At 40.4% G+C, this 15,100-nt stretch overlaps 1 protein-coding gene across 9 annotated transcripts in view; it reads right to left on the bottom strand.

Moving 5' to 3' along the window:
- LOC123760100 (anoctamin-1) overlaps positions 1–15,100 on the bottom strand; it is a 320,419-nt gene that overhangs the window by 61,922 nt on the left and 243,397 nt on the right. For all 9 annotated transcript variants that reach the window (XM_069325474.1, XM_069325478.1, XM_069325475.1 and 6 more), the window contains 2 exons: positions 12,354–12,591; positions 5,286–5,491 (listed from right to left, as the gene is read on the bottom strand). In XM_069325474.1, coding sequence (XP_069181575.1) covers positions 5,286–5,491; positions 12,354–12,591 — 444 coding nt within the window. The remainder of the gene's footprint in view (positions 1–5,285; positions 5,492–12,353; positions 12,592–15,100) is intronic.

Below are 15,100 nucleotides of genomic sequence, written 5' to 3'. Positions count from 1 at the left end.
TCGAGCGAGTGCGGCCATGGCGAGGACGGCGTTGAGAACCCCAACAGAGGGGTTAAAAGGCACAGTAGTCACAACTAGAGTGAGCTGTGCCAGGGGACGAGGTGGTCACCACTGGGGGCTTGGGGCTCGACCCAACCACAGAGGGAGGGGAGCCGAGGGAAGTAGTCAGGAGGGTCAAAGGAGGAGCAAGGTCGGGGCCCAATTCAACGGAGGCAACAGAGCCTGGTCTTTCAACACAGGCCGACTCTGGGGCTTGGTTGCCCACCCCATGAGCCAGAGAAGGTAAAAAGAGGAACAGTAATCGGCAGAGATGAGAGGAAAGATATTCATTCACGAATGTGCCCCACACCCACCACGGAGCCCCAATTAGAGACAGGACACCCCAACAAGAGACATGTTGCTGAACTTGCTGCCCCCCCCCCCCCCCAGGGGTGCGTCATGAATATACGCCCCACAAACGCCATCTTAAGAGCCGTCAGTCCGTCGAGATCGGGTTCAGTGACGAAAGGAGGATTGACAATATAAAAAAAAAAAAAAAAAAAAAAAAAAAAAAAAAAAAAAAAAAAAAAAAAAGAGTCCCCTCGCTCGAGACGTTGGGTACTACAGTTTTATGGGTGCAAGAGTATGCCTCCTCAAACACCCGGGCGTCAAAACAAAAGAATGATCAAAACAGGCACAAGGACAGCAGGAAATGACGATTAGAAAAGAGAAGAGGGGGGGGGGAGAAAAACGAAACAAAAGGAAAATGAAAAGTTGTCCAGCAAAATTAGTGAGGGCAGCAGCAGGAGTACAAGGCCACAAAAGGACAGAGGACTGTCCCATGGAGCATCACACTCCGGCAGCTGCCCACCATGCCTCATCACGGCAACAACGAGCCAGACAGGGAGAGGTGGGGGGGATGTCCCAGAAGTCAGGCGTGTTTTTCCCTACATGTTTGTGATGTTGGTTATATCAGATTACTCTAGCGGTTATCTTCTTGAGGTTATCTCGAGATAATTTCGCGGCTTAGCATCCCTGCGGCCCGGTCTCTAGTTTGTTACCCCCCCCCCTGGTAGCAGCTGTCTAACTTTCAGGTGCATATTTACTGCTAGGTAACAGGGCCATCAGGGTGAAAGAAACATTTTGTCCATATGTCTCCACCAGTGATCGAACCCAGAACCTCAGGACTACGAATCCGAAGTGCTGTCCAACCAGCTGTCAGATGCGGTTGTCACTTTTTTTACAGTCCGCTAAAGCAATTGTTCCCAAAGTGGGGGCCATGGCCCCGTGGGAGGCCATTTTGCAATATGAAGGGAGCTGTAAGTTGCCACATTGTACAGGTTATGATACCAGAAGACACCCGAGGGGGCCTTTTACTGGAGGTCTTGGGCCATTAGTTAGGACACTACGATGGGAAGAAAACTCATTTTTTCAAACTTCCTAAAACTCTCGCAAAATGTTTTTGCAAAATCTACATGGTAAAGACTCCGTTTCCTTAATGAATCAACATCGTAACAAAAAAAATGACAAACCCAAAACTTGCAAATTTCAAAATGGCTTTAATAATAATTTGGGGCCTTGTAGCCTGGTGGATAGCGAGCAGGACTCTTAATTCTGTGGCGCGGGTTCGATTCCCACACGAGGCAGAAACAAATGGGCAAAAGTTTCTTTCACCCTGAATGCCCCTGTTACTTAGCAGTAAATAGGTACCTGGGAGTTAGTCAGCTGTCAAGGGCTGCTTCCTGGGGGTAGAGGTCTTGTCGAGGACCGGGCTGCGGGGACACTAAAAAGCCCCAAAATCATCTCAAGATAATAGTAAAATGTCAGTTTTTTTATTCATTGTGGTATTAGAATGAAATAATCCTCATTGTCTACTATTTATTTATCGTCTTTAGAGTATAATTTGCTGTAAAACAGCTTTTGTGTGCCATTACAATTTTAAATACCAAATTTAGACTAAACAATTTCCAACTCAACAAATTTTGAGTTTATGAAAAAAATAGAGGATTTAGAACAAAGTACTTTGAACGCATGTAAAATTTATGAGAATCGATCAGAAAATTATATTTTTAAAGTTGCCTAGAAGTTGTAAATATTGTTCATGAAAAATAACTGAAATTGAAGTTCACGATAATATCATGGTCGTTCTACTTTATGGATTTTCCTGCAAGTTTCAATCAATATTGCCGAGCATATGTACTTGAACACGTGAAAGTTGTAAGTCTTTTCTTTTCGAATTAAATCAAGAAACAAATGGATAACAAGTAAGTAATTTCACATATTTACTGTACATTTTCATATAATTATTTTATATATTTACAGCATTTCACAGGTAAAAGTTCATATCCATGGACTTCATTATTACTTTATTATCATCACGTAAATTATTGCCTGGCTAGCCAACTTTTATTTCTACGGTACATAACATACTTTAGCTCTTCTATTAATTTTTCATCGACAGGAAAGGCATCGTGAATATGAATGATGAAACAGCGAAGAAACTGCGGGATATGTCACGAAATAGCGCATCACACTTTCATCTATGAATGTGGAAAATTTTACCAGTGGGCTTTTAGGATTATTTTTAATGATTATTATTTATCTGTTTATTACATTAATTATATTTTAATTTGTTATTAAATTATTTCTTTAGAGTGGACTGTATAGTTTTAGCTTTATTTCAGCGATAAACCCGTTTCAAATTTTGTGGGTTCATTCTAGTATGTTTTACCAAATCAAAACTAATTGCTGGTAAATTGTTACTACAGGTTATTCTACTGTTTAAGAATTATTTTTAATTATTATTTACGTATTTATTACATTAATTATATTTTAACTTATTAAATTATTTCTTTAGGGTGGACTGTATAGTTTTATCTTTATCTCAACGATAAACCTGTTTCACAAACTTCGATGGCTTATTCTATTATGTTCTACCAAATCTAAACCAATTTATGGTAAATTTCTTACAACGGGTTATTCTACTTTTTAATTGTACAAATTAGACAAGCTCAGCTGTCATTTTAGAACGCGGCCTAGTGAACAGGCAACATACACATCCTCGTTCATTTGAACTCAGTCTCAGACTAGGTAGTATTATCACCTGGTTTGTCATGTGATAAACCAGTTCAGTTATTTTCATGAAGTCACAATTTCACCTGCCGGAATGTTACATTGTAAAAAATGCAAAGAACATACATCATGCAGATATGACATTAAAATATCTATTAGAAATTATTAATATATGCTTACCATTCTGGGTGGGTTCGCCTGCTGCATAACCAGTTAACAAATTAATTCATAAATGGCCATATATGCATGACTTGGTTATATGTTGTTACGGTCACTATTGACCAGTAACCGGGTTCATTATGTTGTAACCTCTTTTATAGTATCCGACCCCAAGTCGGTAGTTTACTTTCAAGAACTGGTTGTATAGTGCAATAAAGAATAAGAGGGGGATGAACAATACACAGTTCCCTTTACCTAAATATTGAAAGCTTTACCATTAAAATATCTTAAATAAAAAGAGATTATGACTACACATTTAAAGTAGTGGCACTCTCACTCTGGATACTATTACGTTGGCAGTGTTCACCTACTCCAGCGTTTCCACCACCCAGTACCTTGTGCACGTGTACTGACAAACGCTGACGAGTTCATCTTTTACGTGGGCCAGTCCACTGACACAGTCTCATGAGGTGCCTACACCCAACTTTCGCTCTCCAGCAACACACTGGCAGACGACTTCAGCAACTTGCTGACAGGGGTCACAAACAACCATATTTAATGGTATCTTACCCCTGGCAGAAGCCTCTAGCAGCCTATTAGCCGCACTTCACAATAGGCACCTCACTGTTGTCCATTACTCTCCTAAGCCAATCCCAGGGTACGCCAATCTCTACCAATACTGCGTAATTTAGCAGCTAACACACTGTGCAGATCGACAGCGGCTTACGTAGTCTTCTTTCAGGACCAAACTGAAAGTACGTGGACTGCCCAAGGTAAACTGCCTTCCTCAGTACAATCACCTCCACACATCACTTCTGTGACCAAAAAACGTCATCAATTAGGTGGACGGTACACTGGAGAAACCATGAGATAACACTCATTCACCTGAGAGTTGGCATTATGCTCTGTAGCACAACAGATGTTACTGATCGTACCACGCCATCCACCAGAGGTCACCTACGTCGACCTCTCTTGCAAACTGGGGCAGGAAACATGAGCCATTGATCGCTGCCACGCCACCACCAATAGATGGCGTTGTCTACGTAGTATCCAATATCAGGGGAACTGTGGTGCTCACTCAAATATGGCGCCAAAATCGCAACTCCATACTCCAGTGAAGGTGGCGATACTGTAACATATGTCAACCGTAAATTGATGCAATTCCAAATGTTTACCGCAGTCGTGGCAGTAAATAGTGGCTTTATTCTATGTTTGGGTGTCGCGCTGCAATCGTGGCTCACGGGAAGTCTTGCTGAGAGCCTACCAGAATGGCGTCGCTTCCCGCTCCAGGGACACATACCCAAAAACGTTTTCATTAATAATTAGAAGGAGTTTTATTTAATTTTTTTAATTACTGACAGTTCAGTTTAATTTAGAGAAGTACGGTTTTATTACAACCAGTCCTGTGACTGGTACTTTTAGAGTTAATTAATTAATAAGTCTTGGATTTTTTTACAAATATTTTTCGTTTTATGCCAATTCTCATCCCCTGGAAAAGGGGGGTAATGATGTTAAAAAGTTTGGGAAACACTGCCCTAAAATATAGCTGGAGTCATACTATGCATAATGAAGGCTTATCAACCTCTGGAGGGTTATTAACACAGCACAAGTACTTACTGAGAAACCATACATTTTAGCCTTGAAAATTTTCTACAACTGCAGTCAACTTTCACTGTGTATACTGCGAGAACGTGTACACTTCTCTGTGTACATATATCCCACTGCCTCGGGAGGTAATGAAACACTCTGTTCCAAAGTAATAATTAACTTCTTATTCAGGACGATGAAGTATGGCATTGCGAAGGTGTGTGTGAGTTCGTCTCGTGTATATTTATGTTACCTCTTCGTCTTCAAAGAAAGTAATTACTCAACACATAGCTTGCTCATGTAAGAGAGCAGAGGGTACCCTCACTAAAGTCTAAAAGTACACCATACTGGTTTGCAATCAAATTGAGCTTATATGTTTAACTACACACGTATATGATCATTCTCCAGTAATGATAGTACATATAGCAACTGTGTTATCAAATAGATGATCAAAAGGTCGCAGAACACTAAAAGGAAAGATAACTCACATTGGAAACAACGGCCAGCTTGCTGACGGTGTCCATGATGTGGAACCAGACGCCGATGTCATTGACACGGAGGGGCGCCGGCCTCCTGTAGAAGGTGACAAACTTGCGGGCGTCGAGACGCGTCTCCAGCATATTGTTGACCAGAGCGAAGAGTGGAGCCAGCGGAAATGACGCCACGAAGATGGTGACGAACCCAAACTGCAATACTGTTGTAACCACTACATGTAACAATGTTGTAACCACCTCATGTAATAGTATTGTAACCAACACATGTAAAAATGTTGTAACAAAGGCATGAAACAGTATTGTAACCAGCGCACATGTAACAATATTGTAAGCACATGTAACAATGTTGTAACCACCGCATGTAACATTGTTGTAACTACCGCATGTAACAATGTTGTAATCACCGCATGTAACATTGTTGTAACTACCGCATGTAATAATGTTGTAACCACCGCATGTAACAATGTTGTAACCACTGCATGTAACAATGTTGTAACCACCACATGTAACAAAGGTGTAACCACCGCATGTAACATTGTTGTAACTACCGCATGTAACATTGTTGTAACCACCGCATGTAACATTGTTGTAACCACTGCATGTAATAATGTTGTAACCACCGCATGTAACATTGTTGTAACCACCGCATGTAACAATGTTGTAACCACCACATGTAACAAAGGTGTAACCACCGCATGTAACATTGTTGTAACCACCGCATGTAACATTGTTGTAACCACCGCATGTAATAATGTTGTAACCACCGCATGTAATAATGTTGTAACCACCGCATGTAACATTGTTGTAACCGTCGCATGTAACAATGTTGTAACCACCGCATGTAACATTGTTGTAACCACCGCATGTAACATTGTTGTAACCACCACATGTAATAATGTTGTAACCACCGCATGTAATAATGTTGTAACCACCGCATGTAACATTGTTGTAACCGTCGCATGTAACAATGTTGTAACCACCGCATGTAACATTGTTGTAACCGTCGCATGTAACAATGTTGTAACCACCGCATGTAACAATGTTGTAACCACCGCATATAACAATGTTGTAACCACTGCATATAACAATGTTGTAACTACTACATGTAACAATGTTGTAACCACCGCATGTAACAATGTTGTAACCACCGCATGTAACAATGTTGTAACCACCGCATATAACAATGTTGTAACCACTGCATATAACAATGTTGTAACTACTACATGTAACAATGTTGTAACCACCGCATGTAACAATTGTTATGATCTCAGGCTGCTGGAAAAACGAGTCTACCCCTGAGAGTTATTCTACCAGGCCTGACCTAACTAAGAGGTCAAAGAGATATAGACGTGGATATATGTATAGTAAACACTCAATTCAATTTGACGAATAGTTTAAAAACATGGGCAGTGAATAAGACTATAAATAAATGACTTCACATGAGATGTGGAGAATTTGTTGGAGGTGTGAGGCTCACTTAAGTAGGCTTTGACTTCACTTGAGCTGAAGAAATCGTGAGGTGAGGTCACGCTCCATTGAGCCCCTGGTGAAGAAGAACCCCCTGTTTGATATACCTTCAAGAAGAAGGGCAGCCTTCTTCTGAAAATTCCAAGAAGGAATTTTGTGGGCAGCCTAGGGCACCCAGTTTTATCGCAAACCCAGTGAGCGCCGAGGACCAAGTTCTGTGGTAATCCATTTTAAACCGGTTGACAGTGATTGCCTGTAGTGGTCGTGTGCCCCACGACCGTAGCAAGTGTCTATTGATATATTAGGCATATTTTAATAAGGCAAAAGGCCTAAGTAAGAGAATAGAGATGAGAGTACCAGCTGAGAAGAGGAGCGGCACATCCTCTACCACCAAGCTCATGGAGGCAACTGAACGGCAGGTACCTGGAGGTCTCGGACCCCGCGGGAAGATGTCGAGGGGAATCATTTATTGGGTGTAGTTTAATTTAGTTATATGTTTGTAGAGGAATATCTTTATTTGCGTGTCAATGGGTTGCAAGTTTGACAGGGGAAAGGAGTTGCTGAGAGAACTTCGAGGCCAGTAGAGGAGGACTCAGTGGATGGAACTCCAAGGCTATTGAAGAAATACTGAGCTCTGTGGAAGAGCAGTCCCCATAGTGAGGAGTTGGACCTCAAGCTGTGATAGGAGAAGCAGTGGAGTAGAATTTCACGTGCTTCTGTGATACCAGTGGTGAAACACCAATGATGTTCATGGATAACTTCATGGTGTAGCAGCCGGAGGAGCTGTAAAAGATCCTGGTAGACAATTCGGGGAGAAACTGAAGATGTTTAGGGTAGTGAGTCTCTGGATGCAGAGAGGAGGTTCTTAGTGACTACTTATATAGAGTTAATAGAGTGCTTGAGTGTCATTGACATGCAAGACACAGTGGAAGGTGGGTGACTGACCATTTTTGTATCAAGGAATATAAATACAGATGTTTATAGTATTACAGCCACAGCCTGAGTTGTGTATATATATATATATATATATATATATATATATATATATATATATATATATATATATATATATATATATATATATATATATATCGTACCTAGTAGCCAGAATGCACTTCTCGGCCTAATATGCAAGGCCTGATTTGCCTAATAACCCAAGTTTTCCTGAATTATTATATTTTCTCTATTTTTTTTCTTATGAAATGATAAAGGTACCCATTTCATTATGTATGAGGTCAATTTTTTTTTATTGGCGTTAAAATTAACGTAGATATATGACTGAACCTAACCAACCCTACCTAACCTAACCTATCTTTATTGGTTAGGTTAGGTTAGGTAGCCGATAAGGTTAGGTTAGGTAGTCGACAAACCATTAATTCATGAAAACTAGGCTTATTAGGCAAATTGGGCCTTGCATAGTAGGCTGAGAAGTGCGTTCTGGCTACTAGGTACGGCATATATAAATATACATACATATATATATATATTATTAAATATGACCTAAAAAGTAAGATTAATAATTCTAACATGAATTTTGTCAATCTTTCGTACATTTCTTTTCACTATTGGAGGTAATTCAAAAATCGATTCTCCAAAATTCATTTTTATTTCTAGTTTGACGCAACACTTGAGCGCATTTCGTAAAACTTATTACATTTTCAAAGACTTTACACATACACAACTGAATAGAACTTGCATATCTCCGATTCCTAACGAACATAGGAATGTGCCTAAATGCCAACAGCGACTGCCCAGACAGGTACAAGAGGAGTGTTGTTAACGCATATGTCGACCGTGCTCTCAGCCACAGCTCAGAATGGAAGCAAGTCGACGAAGAACTCTGTAGGGTAAGGCAGGTCCTAGTCAACAACGGCTTCTTCAATGGTTTCGTCGAAGACATCATAAGAAGGAAAGTGAAACGCCATGCAACCTCTGAAGAGACAACTAACACAACACCTATACCCCCTATTAGACTATTTTACAGGAACTTCTTTTCCACAGCTCATAAAACGGAGGAAAGGGTCCTGAAAGATAGTTAATAGAAACGTTATCCCTACAGACAAAAATCAGAGGATACAACTAACGATTTACTATAAAACCAGGAAAACGGCCAGCCTACTCATGAGAAACTCTCCAGACACAAAGCAGAACGCTTTAAAAGAGACCAACCTCGTCTATGCCTTCAAATGCCCACTTGGGGACTGTAAGCTCCAAAAAACCCAGTATATAGGCAAGACAACAACATCTCTTTCTAGGCGTTTAACGATGCATAAGCAACAGGGCTCCATTAAGGAACATATAATCTCTTCCCACAACCAAACCATCGCCAGAGAAATCCTAGTAAACAACACAGAAATCATCGATAGATACAGCGATAGCAGACGGCATGACGTTTGCGAGGCACTGCACATTAAGAAGTCAACACCAGCAATCAACAGCCAATTAATGCACAACTATATTCTACCCACCTCAAGACTCCGCTCCAATATAGAAGCATCAAGAAATATGGACCAATAGGCTTTCTACAATCACTTCCATTTCAATACCCATTGTTTCGTGTTTTATCTTGTGTTGATGAAATTAATACCCTATTAAATACCACCTCACCCCATCCACCTCACTCAAACGTAGATATAAACAAATCGGAGATATGTAAGTTCTATTCAGTTGTGTATGTGTAAAGTCTTTGAAAATGTAATAAGTTTTATGAAACGCGCTCAAGTGTCGCGTCAGACTAGAAATAAAAATGAATTTTGGAGAATTGATTTTTGATTTACCTCCAACAGTGAAGCGTAATGTACGAAAGATTGAGAAAATTCGTGTTAGAATTATTAATCTTACTTTTTCGGTCATATTTAATAATATATGTCTACATGAAAGACTGCTACCAAAATATACTAACATATATATATATATATATATATATATATATATATATATATATATATATATATGTTAGTATATTTTGGTAGCAGTCTTTCCTGTAGACATATATTATTAAATATGACCGAAAAAGTAAGATTAATAATTCTAACACGAATTTTCTCAATCTTTCGTACATTTCTTTTCACTGTTGGTGGTAATTCAAAAATAAATTCTCCAAAATTCATTTTTATTTCTAGTCTGACGCGACACTTGAGCGCGTTTTGTAAAACTTATTACATTTTCAAAGACTTTAGTTTACACATACACAACTGAATAGAACTTACACATCTCCGATTTGTTTATATCTACATTTGAGTGAGGTGGATAGGGTGAGGTGGTATTAATAGGGTATTAAATTCATCAACACAAGACAGAACACGAAACAATGGGTATTGAATAGAAGTGATTGTAGAAAGCCTATTGGTCCATATTTCTTGATGCTTCTATATTAGAGCGGAGTCTTGAGGTGGGTAGAATAGAGTTGTGCATTAATTGGCTGTTGATTGCTGGTGTTGACTTCTTAATGTGTAGTGCCTCGCAAACGTCAAGTCGCCTGCTATCGCTGTATCTATCGATGATTTCTGTGTTGTTTACTAGGATTTCTCTGGCGGTGGTTTGGTTGTGGGAAGAGATTATATGTTCCATAATGGAGCCCTGTTGCTTATGCATCGTTAAACGCCTAGAAAGAGATGTTGTTGTCTTGCCTATATACTGTTTTTTTTGGAGCTTACAGTCCCCAAGAGGGCATTTGAAGGCATAGACGACGTTGGTCTCTTTTAAAGCGTTCTGCTTTGTGTCTGGAGAGTTTCTCATGAGTAGGCAGTAGACATACGGTGCTAACCAGTAGACACACAGTGCTAGCCAGTAGACATACGGTGCTGACCAGTAGACATACAGTTCTGGCTTGTAGACATACGGTGTGCACCAGTAGACATACGGTACTGGCCAGTAGACATACGGTTCTGGGCAGTAGACATACGAGTCTGGCCAGTAGACATACGGTGCTGGCCAGTAGATATATGGTGCTGGCCAGTAGACATATGGTGCTGACCAGTAGACACACAATTCTGGCTAGTAGACATACGGTGCTGACCAGTAAAAATGTGGTTCTGGCCAGTAGACATACGGTTCTGTCCAGTAGACATATGGTGCTGGCCAGTAGACATACGGTGCTGGCCAGTAGACATACGATGCTGACCAGTAGACATATGGTGCTGGCCAGTAGACATACAGTTCTGGCCAGTAGACATACAGTTCTGGCCAGTAGACATACAGTGCTGGCCAGTAGACATACGGTTCTCGCCAGTAGACATACTGTGCTGGTCAGTAGACATACTGTGCTGGCCAGTAGACATACGGTTCTCGCCAGTAGACATACTGTGCTGGCAAGTAGACATACGGGTCTGGCCAGTAGACATACAGTGCTGGCCAGTAGACATACTGTGCTGACCAGTAGACATACGGTTCTGGCCAGTAGACATACAGTGCTGGCCAGTAGACATACTGTGCTGGCCAGTAGACATACTGTGCTGGCCAGTAGACATACTGTGCTGGCCAGTAGACATACGGTTCTGGCCAGTAGACATACGGTTCTGGCCAGAAGACATACATTTCTGGCCAGTAGACATACAGTGCTGGCCAGTAGACATACTGTGCTGACCAGTAGACATACGGTTCTGGCCAGTAGACATACAGTGCTGGCCAGTAGACATACTGTGCTGACCAGTAGACATACGGTTCTGGCCAGTAGACATACGGTTCTGGCCAGTAGACATACGGTTCTGGCCAGTAGACATACTGTGCTGACCAGTAGACATACGGTTCTGGCCAGTAGACATACAGTGCTGGCCAGTAGACATACTGTGCTGGCCAGTAGACATACTGTGCTGGCCAGTAGACATACGGTTCTGGCCAGTAGACACACAATTCTGGCTAGTAGACATACGGTGCTGACCAGTAGAAATGTGGTGCTGGCCAGTAGACATACGGTTCTGTCCAGTAGGCATACGGTTCTGGCCAGTAGACATACGGTTCTGGCCAGTAGACATACGGTTCTGGCCAGTAGACATACGGTTCTGGCCAGTAGACATACTGTGCTGACCAGTAGACATACGGTTCTGGCCAGTAGACATACAGTGCTGGCCAGTAGACATACAGTGCTGGCCAGTAGACATACTGTGCTGGCCAGTAGACATACGGTTCTGGCCAGTAGACATACGGTTCTGGCCAGTAGACATACGGTTCTGGCCAGTAGACATATGGTTCTGGCCAGTAGGCATACAGTGCTGGCCAGAAAACATACTGTGCTGGCCAGTAGACATATGGTTCTGTCCAGTACACATACTGTGCTGGCCAGTAGACATACGGTTCTGGCAAGTAGACATATGGTTCTGGCCAGTAGACATATGGTTCTGGCCAGTACACATACTGTGCTGGCCAGTATACATACGGTTCTGGCAAGTAGACATACGGTTCTGGCCAGTAGACATATGGTTCTGGCCAGTACACATACTGTGCTGGCCAGTATACATACGGTTCTGGCAAGTAGACATATGGTTCTGGCCAGTACACATACGGTATAGCGTCACCACACAGACGACGCTCTTAAACGCACTAGACCTAACTAGACCGCACTAGACAGGAACATACCTGAGTAAAATAGGCACTCACCCATTTCCAAGTACTCATAAAAGAGACTACGTGCGTCAAAGGGCATGAGGTAGAAGTCCTTGGCCCACTGGGGCCAGCAGGGGTCATAGGGCTGCCTGGGGGAGTGGAGAGTCATCCTGTTGCACCATCTACGAAGAATAGGAAGACCCATCTCTATACAAGCGTTGATGGCTTGTCTCCCTATCATTATGGTGGCCAGCTGTACCGTCAATTCCATCAGGCAGCCTCCAGGACCACACTGTGGAATATAAATTGCGAAGCACGTATATCATTTTTATATCGTGATGGTTTAAATTGTCTTTGCACAAGAACATGATAAATCTGCGAAAAATACTGAATATTAACCTCTACTGTGAAGCAAGAAGCAACAGTCTGGTTGATCAGATTCTGTTGGGTTACATTTTAAATCGAACTTCGTCAGAATATTTAGAAACTGGAAGGCAACAGGGTAGTAGGTGGGGTATATAGTGCTACAGTCTCTCACCCCATATTCACTGTTAGGTAGGTTCTGATAGGTAAGCACAGTAGGCCTATTCTCACAACCCTAGGCCTCCATGGAGATAGTGCCCTTCGGAACCACCTCAACGAACCAAAAGAGTGGGAATTGAAAGTAGTTCCAATTTAATGAAATATTTTTGGATATATGTACTCCATAGTAAAAATATTTTGTCCCAATTTCTGGTTTGTAACAAAAGAGGATGCTTTGACTCAGCAACGCACACGCGTTGCTGAGTCAACGTCATATATATATATATATATATATATATATATATATATATATATATATATATATATATATATATATATATATATATATATATATATATATATATATGTCGTACCTAGTAGCCAGAACTCACTTCTGAGCCCACTATGCAAGGCCCGATTTGCCTAATAAGCCAAGTTTTCATGAATTAATTGCTTTTCGACTACCTAACCTACCTAACCTAACCTAACCTAACTTTTTCGGCTACCTAACCTAACCTAACCTATAAAGATAGGTTAGGTTAGGTTAGGTAGGGTTGGTTAGGTTCAGTCATATATCTACGTTAATTTTAACTACAATAAAAAAAAATTGACCTCTTATATAATGAAATGGGTTGCTTTATCATTTCATAAGAAAAAAATTAGAGAAAATATATTAATTCATGAAAACTTGGCTTATTAGGCAAATCGGGCCTTGCATTGTAGGCTGAAAAGTGAGTTCTGGCTACTAGGTACGACATATATATATATATATATATATATATATATATTATATATATATTATATATATATATATATATTATATATATATATTATATATATATATGTCGTACCTAATAGCCAGAACGCACTTCTCGGCCTACTATGGAAGGCCCGATTTGCCTAATAAGCCAAGATTTCGTGAATTAATTGTTTTTCGACTACCTAACATACCCAACCTAACCTAACCTAACTTTTTCGGCTACCTAACTTAACCTAACCTATAAAGATAGGTTAGCTTAGGTTAGGTAGGGTTGGTTAGGTTCGGTCATATATCTACGTTAATTTGAACTCCAATAAAAAAAAAGTGACCTCATACATAATGAAATGGATAGATTTATCATTTCATAAGAAAAAAATTTGAGAAAATACATTAATTCAGTAAAAGTTTTTTTATTAGGCAAATCGGGTCTTGCATAGTAGGCTGAGAAGTGCGTTCTGGCTACTAGGTACGACATTATATATATATATATATATATTGGTATATATATATTATATATATAATATATTACATTATATATATATTGATATATATATATATATATATATATATATATATATATATATATATATTTATATTTGTCGTACCTAGTAGCCAGAACGCACTTCTCGGCGTACTATGCAAGGCCCGATTTGCCTAATAGGCCGAGTGATTTTCTTTATTTTCAATAAACTGTTTCCAATTAGTTTAGTTGTATTGTTATTATTATATTATATTATATTATATTTTATTAAGAATATAAATTACTGATGTAGTTGTGTTAGGTTAGTTTAGGTTTAGATAGGGTAGGTTAGGTTAGGTAGGGTTGGTTAGGTTCGGTCATATATCTACATTAGTTTTAACTCAAATTTAAACAAATTAACTTATACATAATGAAATGGGCAGATTTATCATTTCATTAGAAAAAAAATAAACTAAAGTCTGTGTAAACTAAAGTCTTTAAAAATGTAATAGGTAATTACGAAATGCATTCAGGCGTCGCGTCAGACTAGAAATAAAAATGAATTTTGGAAAATTGATTTTTCAATTATCATCGACAGTAAAAAGAAACAAGAAATATTGAGAAAATTCGTGTTAGAATTATTAATCTCACTTTTTCGGTCATATTTAACAACGTATATGTATGTTTTGTGACGGTGTCCCACCCCTATATTTCTTCCTTCCCAGCTTAGAAGAGTCATATCTCCATAGCCTGAGTATTCTCTGATGTTCAGGGAACAGTTTCATGTGTGGGAAAGCGTGGAGCGTGATTGAGCTGGCTGTAAAATGGCCAGCTAAGTTTGATAATGCTAGGGTCTTACGCCTTTTGGGGCACAAGACGGTGCCGAGCCATCCAGTTTGCCGCCAAGGCGTCGTGACTCCTCCTGGCACCTGATTGGCCACGTAAGGTCACGTACCGGAAGTGACCAATGACGAGAGCCCTCGGGTGGTATGACGTCACGAGGCGGAGGGCTCTCGGGGCGGCTGGCGCCTGGGCGGGAGAGTACGTCACGAGCCGCCC

The sequence above is a fragment of the Procambarus clarkii genome, chromosome 16, assembly GCF_040958095.1.
Source record: "Procambarus clarkii isolate CNS0578487 chromosome 16, FALCON_Pclarkii_2.0, whole genome shotgun sequence".
Lineage (NCBI taxonomy): Eukaryota > Metazoa > Arthropoda > Malacostraca > Decapoda > Cambaridae > Procambarus > Procambarus clarkii.
This window is presented reverse-complemented; position numbering and strand designations above follow the sequence as displayed.